This window comes from Chlorocebus sabaeus, chromosome 24 (assembly GCF_047675955.1).
Source record: "Chlorocebus sabaeus isolate Y175 chromosome 24, mChlSab1.0.hap1, whole genome shotgun sequence".
Lineage (NCBI taxonomy): Eukaryota > Metazoa > Chordata > Mammalia > Primates > Cercopithecidae > Chlorocebus > Chlorocebus sabaeus.
The window spans coordinates 41,268,514-41,289,517 of record NC_132927.1 but is presented as its reverse complement, the minus strand read 5'-3'; the positions used below and the strand labels follow the sequence as shown (position 1 = coordinate 41,289,517).

General features: G+C 39.0%; 1 protein-coding gene across 5 annotated transcripts in view; it reads right to left on the bottom strand.

Annotated features, from left to right (window-relative positions):
* CHURC1 (churchill domain containing 1) overlaps positions 1-20,486 on the bottom strand; it is a 28,887-nt gene extending 8,401 nt beyond the window's left edge. The window contains exons 1-4 of one of the 5 annotated variants that reach the window (XM_007986983.3): positions 20,360-20,486; positions 11,021-11,156; positions 9,056-9,129; positions 146-2,665 (exon numbers count right to left, since the gene is read on the bottom strand). In XM_007986983.3, the coding sequence (XP_007985174.1) occupies positions 2,573-2,665; positions 9,056-9,129; positions 11,021-11,156; positions 20,360-20,479 (423 nt within the window). In that variant the 5' untranslated portion in view covers positions 20,480-20,486 and the 3' untranslated portion in view covers positions 146-2,572. Of the gene's footprint in view, positions 1-145; positions 2,666-9,055; positions 9,130-11,020; positions 11,157-20,359 lie in introns of those variants that run through there. The other 4 variants (XM_007986984.3, XM_007986981.3, XM_007986982.3 and 1 more) reach the window with 4 other exon arrangements.
* Between the last annotated feature and the right edge of the window lie 518 nt (positions 20,487-21,004).

Here is a 21,004-nt window from a genome sequence, read left to right as displayed (position 1 = left end):
AAGGAGGTGCCAGGATAAGCCTACGTTTCCAATTATACCCACGGGTAATTTCTCTTCCTTCTTATTTCTCAGGAAGGGAAGTAAAAAGAGAGCCTTGTTTTGCCTAATTCCTAATTTGAACAGAAAAATAAGGATTCTGTGAAACTGGGTTCGAGTGCCCTTTATTAGATCCACAGAATAATCTAGAAAATGATAAAATATCACAAAACACAGCACAATGTTGGCTTACCAATAATGAAAGAGAGAGAGAGGATCTTATATTTTAAATTTTCGTAACATATAGTCCAAAACAAATAGATAATTATACATTCTGCAATAGATGAGGACATTGGCAGGGCATATAAAATTAGACTCTTGAGCTTCAAATGACTAAGTTGGAAGCATTAGCAAACTCAAGGAAGGGACAATTCAGAGGCTATAATGGGCTTAATGCTGCTATTTAAAGTAATGAAGCATTTTCTCTGCTTTCTGGATTCATTTCACCAAACGATTTCCTCAGCAGGTCAGATATAGATTTGAGGCAAAATGAAGAACATTTTCCAGGAATAAAACAACTGATCCCTACAACAGCTGACTTAACTTTTCTGAATAATAAATCTTCATCTGACATGCCCAGATGCCTCAGAGTGCTGTCACTGATATTCTTAACCTCTTCCTAACCTTGCTGGATCCTTATACTTCATATTTACCAAACATTATTACTGAGAGGGGGTAACTGCACTAGCTGTGTGATCTTAAACAAGTTATTTAACTTCTTTGTGCCTGAGGTTTTTTTGGCTCTAAAAGTGCTACACTGAAATAAAGAACAGTGAACATGAACCCCTTCATAACTTACAAATAACAAGCCATATCTGGTTATGGCTAAACTATCAATAGCACCTACCTTATGAATTTGTTAATGAGGATTAAATAAGTGCTTAAAAAGGTCTTAGCACATAATAAGTACTTAATAAACCTCAGCTATTATTACTGCTATTCAACAAAGCTTTTCCCTGGTATCTACAATGAACACTACGCTCATTTCTTTTTTGTTATAAGGCCTTAGTTCAGAATTTCCAAATCTCCTAGATATGAAGAAACACTTTTGTTTCTAATGCCTCAACCTTTAAATTTAGGTCTCAGAATGAGCACTAACTGAAGCCACCTCATTGTATCTAGTACTTTATATATGCTTTCTAAAGTATTTTACATCCACTAGTTCATTTAAATCTCCTAACAATACTGTGATGAACGTATAATATCAGTTTTTATTAGTCCAATTTGATAGAAACAGAACAAAGTCCAGAGTAATGCTTCGCTTAATGACTATATTGCTACTAAATGGCAGAGAGGCCTAAATGCCAGAGCTTATCATCTCCTAGCCAGTGCTCACGCAACTACGCAAAGTAAGATATTCTAAGATCCCTTTAGAGCAAATGAAACCATTTTCTCATTCATATTAACTAAAGTCCACACTGTATTCAGATTTCCCTAGTTTCTACCAAATGATCTTTTATTTTTTTTTCCCCCGGTATATAATCCCATGTAGGATACCATATTAACATCTAGCAGTCACGTCTTCTCAGGCTCCTCTTGGCTGTGACCATGTCTCAGATTTTCCTTGTTTTTGATGGCCTTGATAGTTCTGAGGAGTACTGGTTAGGTATTTTGTAGAATGCTCCTCAACTGGAATTTGTGTGATGTTTTTCTCCTGATCAGATTTGGGTTCTGAGTTTTGGGGAGGAGGACCACAGAGGTAAAGTGCCATTCTTATCACATTCTGTATCATGTGATGCTATCAAGGATACATGCTATCAAAAGGGCTATCATGGATGACGTTAACCTCAATCACCTGGCTGAGCTAGTTTCTGTCAGATTTCTCCACTGTAAAGTTACTCTTTTCCCCCCCTTTCCATATTATACTCTGCAAGGAAGTCACTATGTGGAGTCCACTAATTGGGGAGTATCTACATAAATTATTTGAAATTCTTCTGCACAAGAGATTTGTTCCCATTCAATCATTTATATTAGTTTGGGCTTGTAAATATTTATTATATAGTTTGGGTTATAACCCAATTCTACTTTGTTTATTTTGTTACTCAAACTGCTCCAGCTCTGGCCTTTTGGAGATCCTTCAGTTCGATCATACTGACATACTCCCAATCACTGTGATTTTTTTTTTTTTTTAATTTCAGTACTTCACTTTTCTGTGGCACAAGATATTCTAGGCTCATCTTGTATAGTTCACACCCCAGTTGTAGAATCAGTTGATTTTCCAAGGAGCCCTGGTTCCTTTTATTGGAAACCAAAATCTGGGCACCAGGTATGCTCCCATTCTAGTTGTTTTCTGACCACATAACTGCTAACAAAGATGCTTCACTCTGGCTACACTGATGTGAACTTTCAACTTTAGCAGAAGAGCTCAGCTCTAGAGAACAATGATCTCCTATGTTACTTTTTTTCCTCAAAGAATAAGTAAGTCTAAGCAGAAAAAAAATATGCAAAGAATTTTCAGTGTGAATGAAATAGACAAACCATCAGGCTTGCTGTATTGTAAACCAACCCAAGTTATAACAGATCTGTAGAAGGATCCTTAGAATAAGAGAGTCATTTGTCGGGGGTCATCAGGGAGAATACTGATAGTATCTTCAGCTTTGCCACATAACAGACACAGCATGGTATACTCCTAGAACAAGATAAAGTGCATAATTACCTCGAGGAACAGGGAAAAGATGCTTTATAACTTACTCTAGTTAAAATGTTCTCCACAAATTATCATGAATATTCTTTCTGTACATTGGATCAATTTCTTCAACATGTATCAGCAATGTCTTAGGCTTATTCTGTATATTCCACAGCCTGTTGTTTATATAAATTGATACATAAACATCATCTTGGAAATACATGGCTATTTCTCAGAAAGCACATATATTTAGCTTAGTGCTACTATTTAAAGTAATGAAGCAGTTTGAGTGTAGGTCCCTATGGAAAAATTCCTATTCTTATAGCTGTTCCTTTCTAGGATATTTAACACTAACACACAACAGAAATAATTTTTTGAAAGGAGAAAATTCACAAACCAAAAAAGCTATTTTTATCTACTCCAGGAAAATAAACAATTATGTTAAATTCACTAGTATGTCCTGCCTCATTTTCAGATAGCTAGTTGTCTGCGAATTTGATCCATTTAAGAAGTTTGTTTCCTAGGTTTAACAAATGCCCAGACTGGTAAGAGAGGAGAGTTTGTTTTAGGCAAAAACCCTTAGGGCAAAGTTCTTTTTTTTATTCTTTTTTCTTTTTTTTAGACAGGGTCTCACTGTGTTGCCCAGACTGGAGTGCAGTGGCGCAATGATGGTTCACTGCAGCCTTGACCTCCTGGGCTCAAGTGATCATCCAACCTCAGTCCCCCAAGTAACTGAGATTACATGCACTTGGCAACACGCCTGGCTAATTTTTAAATTGTTTGTAGAGATGGGGTCTGTGTTGCCCAGGGTGGCCTCAAACTCCTAGGCTCAAGTGATCCTCCCACCTTGGCTTCCCAAAGTGCCAGGATTACAGGTGTGAGCCACTGCACCCAGCCCAAAGCCCTATTCTTTTTTTTTCTTTTTTGAGACGGAGTCTCGCTCTGTCACCCAGGCTGGAGTGCAGTGGTACAATCTCCACTCACAGCAAGCTCCGCCTCCCGGGTTCATGCCATTCTCCTGCCTCAGCCTCCCATGTAGCTGGGACTATAGGCGCCCGCCACTGCGCCCGGCTAATTTTTGTATTTTTAGTAGAGACGGGGTTTCACTGTGTTAGCCAGGATGGTCTCGATCTCTTGACCTCGTGATCTGCCCGTCTCGGCCTCCCAAAGTGCTGGGATTACACGCGTGAGCCACCACGCCCAGCCTTCAAAGTCCTATTCTTACAGCTTTCCCTTTCTAGAATATTTAACAGTCATAAACTACAGAGACATATTTCTTTGAAACCTTTCCTTTAAAAGCCTTTTATCTCTGTATGAAAACAAACATCTATGTTAAGTCTTCTAGAATTTCCACACCTGATGCTGAGTTTGCTAGCTGTCTGGAAATTGATCGGTCAAGGCAGTTTGTGTTTCTTGAGTTTAGACAGTCACTAGAGAGGGCCACAGAGGTAAACAATGACTGTGGTACAAAGAAATTGAAGCTGGCAACTGCCTTTTCCATCTTCTACTGGTGAGTTCAGGAGGGGAGCTTAGTTGTGGAAGCGGAAAGATTGCTTTATGAACTAAAAATAAAATAAAAATACATCCTCTTCAAGGTCTTTTACCACTGTCAAATACTTCCACTGCTTTAACCCACCAGGCATTGCTATTTGGATGGTAACCTTTTACAGGGAAAGAAGAAGGAAACAAGTAATAGAGTCAAAAAGAGAAAATGTGTGAGGCTAAACAAATACTTGAGTTTTCAACCAATCTAGCCACTGACAAATTTATACTGAGTGCCTACGTGCTCTGCAATGTGCTGGCAGACACGAAAGAGCAAAGTCTGACTTTATAAAATCTGCAGTCTAACTTGGAAGGGGGAAAAAACCTAACAGATAATCTGGCAAGATTATTAAATCAGTGAGACTGATTACACCTATAATCTTTATAGGCAGTCTGGAACCCAAATTTCATTGCAAGTCAATTATTTGGAATTCAAAAGCAATTTCCCACAGAATTAATGTCATACATGGCGGTTAGGTTCCCAGGAAAATCCACAAGTCTTTTAAATTTATATTGTTCAAGTACCATAGAATCTAACCATATATAGAAGTGCTTCTGTGGGAAAATATGTCTAGAATTCTAACTTAAGATGCCAGGAACAGATCTCCTTGGCTGCCAGGAATATGATGAGATTAGGACACCTTTTATCAAAATCATTCAAGCAGAGAAAATAATTCCCCCAGTCATTCACAGGGACTCTTAAAGGCTCCAACTGGGCAGGGCCTAGGGGAAGAGATTTGGAGGGAAGAGCAGAGTGGGTGGAATTACCTCTGAGTAAGACCAGATCTTTTTTTTTTTTAATTCTGAGGGCCCCTTTACTCTTTTCCTCTATTAGTCCCTGTTAATTCTGACTCCAAGTCTTCTTTCCTGGCCCACAGAGGAATAGAAAGCAGTCTCATAGTTTCTGTCTTGTTTCTTGAAGTAAACATCTCATAGTTTCTGTCTTGTTTCTCGAAGTAAACACACAGACCATTTTGGTTGGGAGGCAGCGGGGGGCCTTTTGCCGGGGGAATTTTTTTAAAAAATAAAGGATACCTATAATAACTTATGATATATTTTCCATGTAAATTCTGTCTCTCTGTCGCCACTTTTCCCCTAGTCTTGTCACCAGAAAATCCTACTTTGTTCAATAATGGCATTACGGTTGTTTTAAAAACAGAATACTTATCTTTCAGAGAGGCTAATGAAATATTTAAAGAGGTAGTGACATGTTTGGAATTTGCTTTGAAATAATCCTGTGGGGGGATGTGAGAAAGGTGAAGTACAAATAAAGCAACTTGAAGATGGGTAGTGTACATTAGTACACTGTTCTGCCTACTTTGGACCATGTTTAAATCTCCTATAAGATGTTTAATATAATACAACAATGATGGCTGGGAATCCCACCTTGAACTTAAACTACTGCCAGGATAGGATGAGGGGCTGGGGTAGGGTGGGGACAAGGATAGTAAGTAATGGCAGCTGAGAATAGAGGGTTCTTGTGGCCATTAGGCTGGGGTAGAAGTTTCCAAGTGGCTATTCACTAGAGTCAGGGCCTGACATAGGTACAAGAAAAATTCAGAAAAGGGAGAAGATGTACAGACTTGAAGAGCAAAGAGGAGATTGAATTTGAGTTCAGCTAGAAAGAGGTAAGATTTAGTTGACTTGAAGGTAGAGAGAGGGACAATTCAAATCAAGGAAAAGGCATGAATATGGACAGTAATAAGGAAAACAGCATGTGCATCGCTTACGGAGTAAAAGGGAAAGGAAGCTGCATCTGGTTTGTCAGCAGGGGAGTGGAGGATGACATGTTTAAGAAGATTAACTTGATGGCAGTGTGCAGAACTGCAGTTTGGGAAATGTGCAGTAATTCAGGCTTCACTGGGTATGGTCCTTGACATGAGGTATGATGTTAGAGTCAGAGAAAAAGCAAAAAAAACAAAGAAAACAAAGAGGGGATGAGAGGTGTAGGCATGAAGGCTAGAGAAGGAAATGTGAAAGGTATCTAACAGGTCTCTACTAAGACTGAGTACATGTGTGTTCACTACATGAGAGAGCATAAAGAAGGTTCCAGACCACAGACCAAAAGCTCAAGAGTATCACTTACAGAAAACAGGAAAGAAAAATGAGAGAAAACCCAAAGGAGCAGTTAGAATGATTTAAAAAGGAAAGAAGTAAAGCACTATGAACCTCAAGGGCAGAAATGCTACAAAAAGACAACAATGGTTAATAAAACTAGACGCAGAAGCCATGTAAGAGAGAAAAGAACTAAGGCAAAGTCACAGGATGTGGTTAGATTATAGCAAACCTATGAGAGAACAGTTTTAGTACAGTGAAAATGAAAACCGGTTTGTAGGTAGTTAAGAGGAGCATATGGAAATAAAGAAAATAGGGTAAAGACCTATTCAAGTGGCCGGGCAATGGCTCCCACCTGTAATCCCAGCACTTTGGGAGGCTGAGGCAGGAGGACTGCTTGACCCCAGGGGTTCAAGACCAGCTTGGGCAACAAAGTGATACCTCATCTCTACAGAAAAAAATTTTAAAACCAGCCACTCACAGTGGCTAGTGCCTGTAATCTCAGCTACTCGAGGAGTTGAGGCAGAAGGATCACTTGAGCCTGGGAGGTCAAGGCTGCCATGAGCTGTGATTATGCCACTGCACTTCATCTTGGGCGGCAGAGTGAGACCTTGTTGCAACAAACAAATACCCTATTCAAATAAAGAAGCAAGAGGAAGAAGAAATGATTACAGGATGAATCAAAGTACACTAGAGAGAGAGATGATAACATGAGATTCCTGAGGAAATGCAGTGGGGTAGCATTAGAGAGGAGTAAATAAAAATCTTCCTCTCTAACAGGAGAGAAGGAAGAGTCCAAAGTTGGGACAATGCTAAGTATGGTGTACATACGAAAGAGTAGCGGGAAATAAAAGAAGGGAAGCTGGGCCAGTCCAGTGAGAACCTTGAAATGAGGAGCTTTGATATTGTACTGTACCTAAAAGTGCGCTATGGGAAGGCCAGTGAGGTCACCCAAAAGTATCATTTATTTTTACTTTTTAGTAGAGACAGGGTCTCACTATGTTGCCCAGATTGTACTCAAACACTTGGCCTCAAGAGATTCTCCTGCCTCAGCCTCTTGAGTATCTCAAACTATAGGCACACACCACCGTGCCCAGCTTTGAAAACATCATTTTAAGAAAATTAATCTGATGGTAGAGTATGGAATATGAGTTGGGGGGTGGGTGGGGAAGTAGATGTTGGGGAGGAGTAGACTGGGAGTAGAGAGTCTAGTTTTAGAATCATTTTCACCACCATTTCATAGTTTCTTACATCGTGACAAGCCACGTTCCTTTACCTTCTTCTTGTCCCAGAGTAATTTCTAGGGCAGCTTTGAAAATGGCTGCATTCAGTCATAAAGGAAAAATCAGCTAGACTTTGGTCTAGCTAATTTACAATGGCTTGGTTAGGACATAAACAGGCAACCTCAATATTCATTCGGGAGCTGTACATAACTCATGTGAGTTTCAGGAGCTTCTTGAAAATAGCTATAAGCACTCCTTTCCTCCCATAAAAGAACAGAACTGTTTCTTTAAGCCCAGGAGGTGCTCATCCCCCTATGTGGCCACTACTTATTCACTAAGATGTCAATTTTGCCCTAAGTTACACATATCATATAAATATTTCCTGAGGCCTAATTTTTGCATGCTGAAGAAATATAGTCAAGATGTTATTTTAGATTAACCACAATACATCAGACCAGACTCTGATAGGTGACTAAGCAGTTTCTTCCATGCTAAAATAAGGAATAAGAGGGGTTTTACTATCTTATGATTCTTCTATGGAAGATTATTATTATTTTCCTAATTTAAGTACTATCCAAATGTGAAGGGAATTGAAAAAATTCTCTTGGCTGTTAAAAGCCCTAGCCTGATATTTATATCCTATGGACAAACATGTAGTTCACACAAAATAAGTAACTCAACTTGAAGGCTTGAAAACAGGCAGTGAGGGACAGAGGCAGGTTTCAGTTTGTCCCTGGCTCTCCCACACTGCTCAGCTTTTCTTTCTGATCATCAGACCTGTGAATCTTCAGCAACTTCAGGCCTATACCAACCTTCCAGAGAATTCTTCACATGCTCTCACAATTGTGTAAGGATTAATCCTTACGATAAATCTCTTAATCTCCAGCTTCACAGTGGTTCAGTATTTCTCCTCCAACTTTGATACACACAGCTTGTAATTTTACCTAATAATATTATAATGTCTTACCACAGATGAGACTGCAGAGTTGTTCAACTCTACATGACAACTTGGGAAAACAAAGATAACCTCCTTATCACAATTTCCATGCTGGGCAAGTATGGTGGCAGTGGACAGGCCACCACTTAAAAGCCCACAACTGCGCAATCACATAACTGGGCAGAAAAAAAAGAAGCACAATGGTAACCTCAGAAGAAGCCAGAATGTGCTACTATTCGTTATAAACAAAAATGACAGGGCTGAGATATCATTTGTAAACTACACATTTTGATTTGTGACTCTCGTGAAGTCAGGTTTGCACAAATCCACCCACATCTAAAGTCTCTCTCTCAACTTGAACAGATAAAAGAAAGGCATGGGGCTGGGCATAGTGGCTCATGCCTGTAATCCCAATACTTTGGAGGCCGAGGTGGGAGGACTGCTTGAGCCCAGGAGTTCAAGACCAGCCTGGGCAACATAGCAAGACACTATCTCAAAAAAAAAAACCAAAAACCATAGTCTCCTTTAATATATGCTAACACTTTGTACTTCACTTATGAAAACTGTGTTTAGATTCTCAAGGGCACTTTTGTTATTGCCCTAACCTCCCCACAACACACCCATATTTATATTTACCTGAAATTCATCCATGATACTGAATGTATACTCATGTCTGGCTATTACATGATGACAATTCTTACACAAATCTGCTAAAACAAAGAAAGACTTATGTAATTAAGTCTTAGAGAGTTTCTTAAAATTTCTATTCTCAGCATATTATTTAAAGAGAATCTTAAGTCTGTCATATTTAACACAAGAGGAAATCCGTTGTAATATCTACCTTGATTTTTAAAAAATTCAGAATATGTCACATAGCAACACTACATAATTAAGAGTCTGAGCTCAGAGACTTAATATGCTTTTATTAATTGCCACCAAAAGTTCTTTAAGAGAATCAGTTAAAAGATATTTAAGTGTATTTTTAAACTAGCTAGATCAATTTTTTTTTTTTTTTTTTTTTTTTTGAGGCTGAGTCTTACTGTGCTGCCCAGGCTGGAGTGTAGTGGCACGATCATGCCTCACTGCAGTTTCAACCTCCCAATCTCAAGTTATCCTCCCAAATCAGCCTCCTGAGTAGCTGGGAGAATAACTTGAGCCCGAGAGGGGCTCAAGACATGCGCCAATACACTCAGCTAATTTTTTTGAATTTTTGTAGATGTGAGTTCTCACTATGTTGACCAGGCTGGTCTTGAACCCCTGGGCTCAAGTGATCCTCCCTCCTGAGCCTCCCAAAGTGCCAGGATTATAGGCGTGAGCCACCACGCCCATCCCAGCTGTACCTACTTAACTATGTAAAAGCTTTCATTATCATGAATAATATAAACTGTGCTACTATATCCAATCATAAATAAAAACCAAAGCTGGGCATTCAAGTGAATTTAATGGTAACAAAATAATCTAGTAAAAACAATGATTTATTGAGTGCTTACTATTTTAAATACTTAATCTTCTAAAAAACTCAATAAGGTAGATACTATCATTACTACCTTTTTAGAGATAAGCAAACAAAGGCATACTTCAGTTAAGTAACTAGGAAGAGGACTGAGCCAGGATGTAGTGGAACTAGAATTCAAACCCAAACAGCCTAACTCCAGGGCCCTTGCTCTTAAACCACTATGCCCTATTGCCTGGAATGAAATAGAACTTAAAGAAAACATACGCTAAAAAGAAAGAAAAAGATTCTTCTAGCTTAGAACATTTATTATTATCTGACTCCATTCTAAAGGCTTGGTGTCTTTCAAACTCCTCTGTCAAAATACCATTAACTGTACATTTATTCCTCATGTGTTCAGAAGGTACCCAAGAACCAGGAGACAAGCAAAAAGGGAATGTGAACAGTTAAATACTTCTCACAATATCTGGGCACTGACGTATACATATACTTAACTTACAGAAATCCTTAGTGCTAACCTCAGAGTTAATTTTTTTTATACATAGTTTATTTGGTTTCCCAATATTGAGGACGAGGAGAAGGATATGAAGGCAGCTTATTATTTAGCTGCAAAAGTAAGGAACAACAGACTGACAGTGACACTGGAGGAAAAAAAAGCTAGACATTCTGAGCAGAAACAAGACTAAAAAAAACACTGCATTCCGGAAGTCATTTAGTATAGGGACAAGTAGCCCTAAATACTTTAATAGCTGTTGGAGGATATCATGGTATTATACTGTAGCAGAAAGTGAAAACTCACATGGATGACCCTAAGGTTACAATAATAACAATTAATAAAAAATATATCTTGTTAAGGCAGCATAAAGCTTTTAAAAGTATGTCCCTGAAAAATAACTTGATAAACAAAAAAAATTCAGTGTCTGAATCATAAGCTCTAGTTATCTGCAAAAGTCATTTACATAGACTCTTTGATGATCCCAGATAAATGAGGTGTTAATGACATTTTCCTCTTAAAAACCTAACTTGTAACTATGTGCACAATACAATAAAGAAATAGGCATCAGAATATTTTGCGTAACATATCAACTTCCAAAAGCTGACACCTGCTAACACACTTAGGTTAAAAAATTAAAGAAAAGTCTACTTACGATCATAGGTAACTATTTCTTCTCCATCTTCTTCTTTCAAGGATTTGTTTGTGATCAGCATAAAATCCCGCTTACTGCACACTGCACAGCCTGTAAAGTTCAGCAAAAAAGATCCATTCTCCAGGCAGGTGTTACCCTGAAATATCAGAAACAGGAATTTAATTTCTTTACATTTCAAAATCTTTAGTGAGATGATTAATAGACTTGAAATCTCTAAAAGCAAAACAAAATGAAAAAATGGACAGCATTTCCTTCTAGGTCATATACCAAATAATTTTTGAAATTACCAGCTTTCCTAAAGAAGTGTTACTCATGTTTTAAAAAAAAAAAAAAAAAAAAAAAGCAACTAAAGCACAGTGTTAGACCCTTAAGTCTCTGAGGACTGCCATATGTTGAAAAGGGAGGACAAACTGCAAATAGATATCTGGAAACAACTTAAGGAAACCTTAATATAAAATAAGAAAATAGAAAATTAGAAAAATTTAATAGCCAACAATATTAAACGAGTCATACCAAAACTAGAATTAAATTCAATCAAAACAGAAACTGAGTCAATGATAAAGATGATCTTACATACTATGATGTTTAGTTGTTTGTTCAAATAGTTTTGATCCTTGATCATAATACAAAATAAACAAAAGTAAACTCTCAGCTCTATAGATGTCAGTCCTTAAGAATACACGTGACTGAGGAACAGAAGCTTAAGTTCTTCATTTCGTAAGACTGACACATTTGCATTTAAGAGAGAACAGGTTTTACATCTTTACTAAGAAACTATACAAATTTTCAAAAAAAGTTTTTAAAAAAGAAATTCTAAATAACTTATGCTCCCGGCTCAAGGGAAGCCTTTTTTTTTTTGGTAATTTAGATGGGGTCTTGCTATGTTGCCCAGGCTGGTCTCAAACTCCTGGGCTCAAACGATCTTCCCACCTCAGCCTCTCAAGTATTGGGATTACAGTTGTGAACCACCGTCCCCGACCCAAAGCAAGTCTTTGCTAAAGGCTTACTAATACTTGTTAAGAATTAAAAGTCACTTTATAAATAATCTAGTCCAATCCCATTTCTCAGCAACAAACGTAAGAGTATTTTTAAGTAACGTGACAAAAAATCACTCAAATCAACGTTTCTCCAGTGCATCTGCATGTCTGGTATTGTGCAAAGCACAATAGAGGATTCAAAGATGAGCCAAATACGTTCCTACCTTCAAGGAATTTTAAGAAGCATCAGCGAAATTAAGATTCACCATAAATAATGCCACTAGGAATTCTTTCTGGATTCCAAGCAGCAGAATTAATCTCTCCCTTCTATGTATTGAGGAACATCTCCCTTCCATGTATTGAGGAAGAGACGAACTCTGGTGGGAGAATTAATCTCTCCCTTCTATACATTGAGGAATCTCTCCCTTCTACATATGAGTTAGAGATTAACTCTGGTGGGAAAAATCAAGACATTACTACACAGTTTAGAGTTATTAAATCATAGGTGCACTGCCTTAACTACTAAAAGGGAAAAGGGCCTTAGGATTAAAGTATACATTTCCAGTTATTAAGAGCGAATGGTTGATTTTTTTTTAAAAATAAAATCTACAGAAGTATAATTTACATACAATAAAATTCACACACTTTAAGGGTACACATAGGTTAATGACTTTTAACCAATGTATATACCCATGTAACCACTACCCTAGTGAAGGTATAAAACATTTCTATCCACCCAAAAAGTTCCTTCGTGCTTTTCAGCCTATCTCTAACCTCCATCCCACCCCAGACACCCACTGATCTGATTTCTATTTCCACAGTCTTGCACGTTCTAGAATTTTATATAAACAGAATCAGTATACTCCTGCACCCAATTTCCCTTGCTCAATATAATGCCTATGTTCATCATCCCTGTTGTTCTAGGTACTGGTAGTTTGCTGCTTTTCATTGCCAAATAGTACTCCCTGTAGGATTCAGCTCTTGGTAGACATTTGGGTTGTTTCCATTCGGGTCTATTATGAGTAAAGCAGCTATGGAGATTCATGTGCAAGTCTTGGATGGACATATGTCTTCCCTTCCCTCGGGTAAATATGTAGAAGTGGAATTGCTAATAAGGTAAAAATATGGTATATTTAACTTCACAAGAAACTGCCACATGGTTTTCCAGTTTACATTCTTGCCAGCAATGTGTGAGTTCCAGTTGCTCTATATCTACATTAATACTAGGTATTGCTTTTTATTTTAGCCTTTCCAGTGATGTAAAGTGGTATCTCATTGTAGTTTCAACTTTTGTTTCCTTGATGGCTAATGATGTTGAGTATCTTTTCATGGTGCTTATTCATGTATCTTCTTTTATGGAGTGTCTATTCAAGTCTTTTGCCCATTTTCAAAAAGTTAGGTTGTTTATTTTGAGTTATAAGCGTCCTTTATATATCTTAGACCCAAGTTTTTTTTCCCAAATATATTTTCTCCATCATTGATTTGCCTTTTTTAATGGTTTCTTCTGATGATCAAACAAGTTTTGATTTTCATAAAGTCCAATTTATCATTTTTTCTTTTATAATTTCTTTTCTACTTCTCTTCTTTTCTACTAACACATCTCTGCTTACCCCAGGGTTGCAAAAAGCTTCTTATGTTTTTTTCTAGAAGTTTTACAGTTTTAGTTTATAGGTTTAAGTTTATAATCCATTTTGAAATAATTTTATATATGAGGTAACGATCAAGGTTTATTTAGTTCCATATGGATTTCCAGTTGTTTTGGCAAGATTTGTTGAAGACTATCTTTTCCCCCACTGAATTACAATGGTGCTTTTGTAGAAAAAAGTCAATGACCACATATATGTGGGTGTGCTTTGACTATTCTGTTCCCTTGATATATATATCTACCTTCCCACTAATATCAAACTCTCTTGATTACTACAGTTTTATAGTAAGTCTTTAAATCAGGTAGTTTACATCCTATAAACTGGCTATTCTTGGTTCTTTTCAGTTTCATGTAAATTTTAACATCAGTTTACATACTTTACAAAAAAGTCTACTGGAGTTTGAATTGGGACTCCCTTGAATCTATAAAAGCTGACTGCCAAGGACTCCAAAAAATTAAGGAAAGCAAAACAGTTTTTAAAAAGATCCAAATGTCAATTTCAAATAAATATAAATCTGAACTGGACTGCATCCAGACACAGGTTCCTTGCACAATGTGGCCTAGCCTCTGTAATCTGACCGTGTAAGTAGGCAGAATGTGACTCTAAGGAAACACTGAAGGAGGAGAAGTATCTATGTATCTGTTCTCTGGGAAGTAAATGCTTCAAATGGCAAAATACAAGTACAGTATATAAGAAGTGGATGGGACTTTCTTTAAGAGCCCTGGTCATTTGAAATTAGCAAGAGTAACCTTCATCAGTGAGGTGTAGCTCTTTTACTAGGTAAGGCAAGACTACTAACATCCAAATTTGGGAAAGTAAACTAAAGCACACATTATTCAGGTAAGGTCTTCTGGCTCCCATAACAGGTGGAAAAAGAATGCAATTCAAATCAATTCCACAATAATAACAGTAGACCATAACAACTTCAAGAAGAAAGGGAAAAAAGTCGACATGTTAAGTACCCTTAAAAAATTTGATTCAGATAAATCCTGGTTAAGGATTTGTAAAGGTATACAAGTGTGCAAGAAGAAATGGCTGAAAACTATGAGGATAATTAATATGAGAGTATGTTATAAAATCTTACGAGAAAGCTCTAATTATTCTGATAAAGACTGGATTAATTTTTTTCCAGCAAATTATTTCAGATGATACAAGTTACAGGTATAGAATAAGTAATAGTTAATTATTTATCTTTGATTACATAAAGTTGTTTGGAGTTCTGCTAATGTATGTATTTTGCCAGGGAATGTTTAAAAATGGAAAATATGGTTTTTGTTAAAGAACCAACTTTTTATTTCATTGATTTTCTCTATTGTATTCTCTCAGTATTTTCTACTCTGATCCTTATTATTTTCTTCCTTCTGCTTGCTTTGGGTTCAGTTTGCTCTTTTTTTCCATTGTCTTTTTCTTTCCTTTTCTTTTTTTTTTTGAGACAGGGTCTCACTCTGTCACCCAGGCTGGAGTGTTGTGCCACAATCTTGGCTCACTGCAACCTCTGCCTCCTGGGTTCAAGTGATTGTCTCACCTCAGCCTCCCAAGTAGCTGGGATTACAGGCGCACAAAACCATGCCAAGCTAATTTTTGCATTGTTTGGTAGAGACGGGGTTTCACCATATTGGCCAGGCTGGTCTCAAACTCTTGACCTCAAGTGATCTGCAAGCCTCGGCCTCTGAAAGTCCTGGGATTACAGGCGTGAGCCACCATACCCAGCCCGTTTTTCCATTGGCTTAAGTGGAAGGTGAGGTAATTGATTGAAGAGTATACTTTTTAAATACAGGCACTTATAACTATAAATTTTAAGATGCAGAGTAACATTTTACAACTGTCTTGCTAATTATATATTATTCAGCATTTAATTAAATCTGGTTTAATGTTATCTACTAAGCAACAACTTGAGTATATGAAATTTGGCAGCTTAGTTTTAAACGACAAATATAAAACATGTAATTTTAAACTTAAACGTATCACTAACTCTGATTTTTCCCCACTGATTAATAATGTATTTCTGTATTCCTGTTGCATTACTAACAAAATTGAAAGCTGAAATTAAAATATATGAAGTTTCATTTCCAGTTTGATATGAAAAATATTTTATTACAATTTTGTGCCTGTTCAGTAATTTTAGAAAATGTAGTAGAGTTTAGTTCCGACTGGTTTGCTAACTGCTTTCCTGAAGGAAAAAAAAATGTGGTTCACAGTTGAGTTAAAAAACATTTGGGTTCAAAACATTAGTATGGTTCATTTCCAACTTGACTCATGTTTGAATTCAAATTCTCAGTGTTAACATTATAAGCAAGTAGGCCAGAGCCCCATTAAGAATTCAGTACTGTATATTCCTAGTCTGTAGAAATAAATGACAAAACTCCAAACAACTTTATGTAATCAAAGATAAACAATTAACTATTACTTACTCATTCTACACTTAGAGCTTCCCAACAAATGATTTTGTTGTTGTTGTTTTAAGTAGACAGGGTTTTGCTCTGTTGCCCAGGCCTGAGTGCAGTGGTGTGATCTTAGCTCACTGGAGCCTCAAACTCCTGGGTTGAGGGAATTCTCCTGCCTTAGCCTCTTCCCAAGTAGGTGGAACTATAGACACACACCACCACGCCTGGCTAATGTTTTTTAATTTTTATTTTTAGTAAGGATGGGGTCTCACTATGTTGCCCAGGCTGGTCTCAAACTCCTGGTTCAAGCCATCCTTGTGCCTTGGCTTCTCAAAGTGTTAGGATTATGGGCGTGAGCCACCAGGCCCGGCCCACCATCTTATTACCCTTCCCTTTGCTAAGCTTCTGCAAAGCTGAGCAAAAGCAGTGGGCTTCTGCTCCTACTGCACTTAAAAATAGGTCATGACTTCAAAGAAGCCCAGAGTTGGAAGGACCCTTGACATTCCAAATGGTCAGTTAGTCTCTACTGAACAATAGGGAGAGCTTAATTCCTTTAAGAGTTACTCATTCCATTTTGAAATGTCAGAATGTTCTTTATTCTGATTCAAAGTCTAAGACCCATAACATCCACCCACTAATTATTTCTAAATCTGCCTTCTAAAATTCCAAAGAAAAGTTTAATTCTTCTTCATGACAGTCTTTTAATTATTTTAGAACAGAATAAAATCAGAGAAAAGTGCCTTTGAAAGGCACTCTCCTGGTTTTCCAATCACCTCAATCCCTTTTTCTACTATTCTTCCTTATACTTTCTTTCTTTTCATTTCTGAAGTTAATTTAGTCTTTGGAGCTCAGTCCTTGATTCTCTAAATTTTTTTCTTTAGAGAACAAATCCTATTTTGACACTTGTATTTGACTGACTCATCTATCTATGTAGCTGTACCCAAACTGCAGTCTTATATATTCACTTGACCCTTCAGATATTCTCAACCTCAGGTGAAGCATGGTATTAATAACAATTTGACCACTTGTCCCCAATTTTGTTTTTTCTTCCCATATGCCTCCAATTTCTGTAATGATACTTCCAACATCCCAGTTGCCTAGACTGAAAACCCTGAGATCATGTGATCATGTACAGGTCTCCCCTTATTCTCTTCTACATTAAACTGGTTGAATCTTGTTAATTCTTTTTTTTTTTTTTTTGAAACGGAGTCTCGCTCTGTCGCCCAGGCTGGAGTGCAGGGGCGCGATCTCGACCTCGGCTCACTGCAAGCTCCGCCTCCCGGGTTCACGCCATTCTCCTGCCTCAGCCTCCCGAGTAGCTGGGACTACAGGCGCCCGCCACTGCGCCCAGCTAATTTTTTTCTATTTTTTAGTAGAGACGGGGTTTCACCATGGTATCGATCTCCTGACCTTGTGATCCGCCTGCCTCGGCCTCCCAAAGTGCTGGGATTACAGGCGTGAGCCACCGCGCCCGCCTTTTTTTTTCTTTTTAACAGGGTCTCGCTCTATTGCCCAGGTTGGAGTGCAGTGGCATGATCATGGCTCACTGCAACCTCCTGCCTCAGCCTCCAAGTAGCTAGGACTACAGGTGCATGCCACCATGCCTGGCTAATACTTGTGGGATTTTTGTGTGTGTGTGTGTTTTTGGAGACAGAGTTTTGCTCTTGTCGCCCAGGGTGGAGTGCAGTGGCGTGATCTCGGCTCACTGCAACCTCTGCCTCCTGGGTTCAAGTGATTCTCCTGTCTCAACCTCCCAAGTAGCTGGGATTACAGGCATGTGCCACTACACCCAGCTAATTTTCATATTTTTAGTAGAGACAGGGTTTCGCCATGTTGGCCAAGCTGGTCTCGAACTCCTGACCTCAGGTGATCTGCCGGCCCTTGCCTTCCAAAGTGCTGGGATTACAGGCATGAGTCAATGTGCCCGGCCTATTTGTATTTTTTTGTAGAGACAGGGTTTTGCCATGTTTGAGACTGGTCCCAAACTCCTGGGCTCAAGCGATCCACCTGCCTTGGCCTCCCAAAGTACTGGGATTATAGGTGTGAGCACTGCGCCCGGCCTAATTCTTTCTTTGAAATAAGGTCTTCATTATCTCATGCCTACGCTACTGTTGCCATGGCTCCTGAAACGCTCTGTGGAGTTCTCTCTTTACACACCCTCTATTCCACCATTTCAACATTCAGCCATAAGATTCATTTTCCTAAATAACAGATTTCAGAATCATTTCTCTACTAAAATTTTGATGGTTGCCCAATGCCTAACATGTAAACTCTAAACTTCTCAATATGACTTTTAAGTTTTACAATAACTGCACTCTTAAGAATCCAACCTACTCTCTTTAATATTCTCTACTGCAAACTTCTCCCTCATGGTCTTATAATATCCCATGTTTATTACCGGTTTCATAAAAATCTTTTTAAACTTTAAAAAAACGAAAGAGTACACAGTAAAGTACATGAAACATAAATGTAGAGAATAAGAAATTAATTATAAAGTGAACATCTATAGAACCACCACCCAAATCAAGAAATAAAACACTGCTTGTACCCCGGAAGACTTTTTCTCATGTGACCCTTCTTGATCACACCCTAATCCCTTAGGAGTAACCACTATCTCGACTTAACAGTAATTGTGTGCTTTCCTTACGGTTTTACCACCCAGGTACATCCTTAAATAATATATTTTGGTTTGCCTCTTTTTGAATTATACTTTATGTGTTCTTTCATCAACACTATTTGTAAGACTTCGGGTTGCTGGTAATTCTAGTTTGGTTTCATGACTATAATTCAGGATTTCTCAACCTCCGCACTATATTGACATTGGGAGTGACACTTTGTTGTAGTGGCTGTCCCATGTATTGCAGGATGTTAAGGGGTATCCCTTGCACCACCCATTAGAAGTCAGTAGTACTTCACCTTTTGACAACCAAAAAATGTCTCTGGATATTGCCAAATGTCTAACAGGCAAAAATCACTCCTGGTAGAGAACTACTGCTCTAATTCATTCATTTCCATTCCTCATTCATTAATGGTGTTCCATTCTAATGAATATATCACAGTTACTTTTCCAATCTACTACAAAAATAATGCTGTTATGAACACTCTTATTTATAGGTCTTCAGAAGCATATACACGTGCATTTTTCTAGAATGGGAATCGCTAGGTCATTTCTGTGTTTTATAAGGCTCACCCGTTTTTTCAAAGTAGTTGTACCATGAGAATTCATACTGCTATACAAGCTACTCAAAAGCCTAAGTATTACCCATAAGATACTAAGACATAAGCAACTACAGAGATTTTCTCCCTCCCAACCAATGCACAAATTCCATTCCTGTAATTTTCCCCCATCCTCCAGCTCCTCACCTTCTTTTCTACCCTTATTACAACTGCCCTTGAAGCCTTAGATGATGTCCACCTTTTCTCAGGGGAGAACAGCACTATCTCCTATTGCCCTCCCCTTTCCCTAAACTTGAATAGCATTTCTGAACTGAGGTACTCATTTTTGTTAGTCACATACTTCCCAAAACTGTAAGCTGTTAGGCAGCACCAAAGCTGCCTTTTAATTTCTTCTCTGAAATAAAGAATCCAGCTGGGCGCGGTGGCTCATGCCATTAATCCCAGCATTTTCGGAGGCCAAGGCGGGAGGATAGTTTGATCCCAGGAATCTGAGACCAGCCTGGGCAACAGTGGGACCCTGTCTCAAAGAGAGGAGAAATAATTCCTTTCTGGCCTAGCAAAGTAATCTAACTACACATATATAAATGTTCAACAAGGAAGCCTTGAATAAATGAGAATAGACAAGCTTTGAACCTGAAAGTAACTGAGATTTAAAAGGTAGTAACAGGCAGGAAACCTAAATTCTAGTCCTGGCTCTCATCCAGAATGTGAACTTCAGCAAGTGATTTCCCCTCTCTGGGCACTGGTTTCTTCATCCGCAAAAGTGTTAGAACACATGACCTCAGAGGTCACCTCCAGCGCTAGAATTCGGTAAGAAAATTGAACTTCATCAAATCGAGCTTGACGATGATACCGGTAGTGGGGGTGGGGGAGTCCCTCGGTTGTCGACCGGGTTTGTGGCGGTGGTGGGGTTCCTCTGTTGCTCCCTGGAGCTCAAGAGAACGGCCACGACACCTGAGGTCAGCCGCCAGGGCGGGGACCAGAGGCGCTGACCGCCACAGGCCATCCCCGGTGTGCCTAAATACCGCTACCGGGTCACCGGGACGGGCAGTGCGGCCAAGTCCGGCCCGCGAATGGCCTCTCTGGGAAGGCCAGCCTAGGGTGTGAGACACCTCGGGGGCCGGCCGCGGGCCAAGGGAGCGCCCAGTCGCTCACCCGGTTGGGATATTCCTTCTCCACACAGTCTCCACACATCGCGACGCGGGGAACAGGGAATGCCCTCCAACGCTTCCGGGAAGACGAAACCTCGCGAGAGCTGAGATACGGTTGCCGCATGCGCCCAACTACTCGACTCCTGGGTATTCCGTCTCGGGGACCGAGCCGAAGTCTCCGCCCCTTAGTAACTGTTGTCAAGGCAGGGCGCAGTCTCCTTGGCACCTTGCGTCGGCAAAGGGTGGGGCTTCAGAACTCCTTCCGAGAAAGAGGAAGAAATCGTGTGCACTGACAGATGTGACGGGAAGGGAAGGTGGATCTTGGGCTGAGCGAAGTTCTCACAGACACCTTCCTGAGCTTAGGCTGATAAGAAAGGAAAATCACAACACACAAGAAAGGGAATTATTTCTCGCTACCACATATACAAATCTGAAATGTTAATAAATACATTTCTGTACCATTTCTTAAGGCAATGAGAGTAAGAGACTAGATAGATCTCAGCAGGTGAATAAACAGTAACTGAAGTGCTTGGGAAGAGACACTCAGAGTGCTGCAGAAAATCTCCTCAAAGAACACTTAAAATATTAGTCATAATTGGCCATTCCGAAGTCCTCTGGAGGACATAGCAACGGGGACCGTATTTCTATC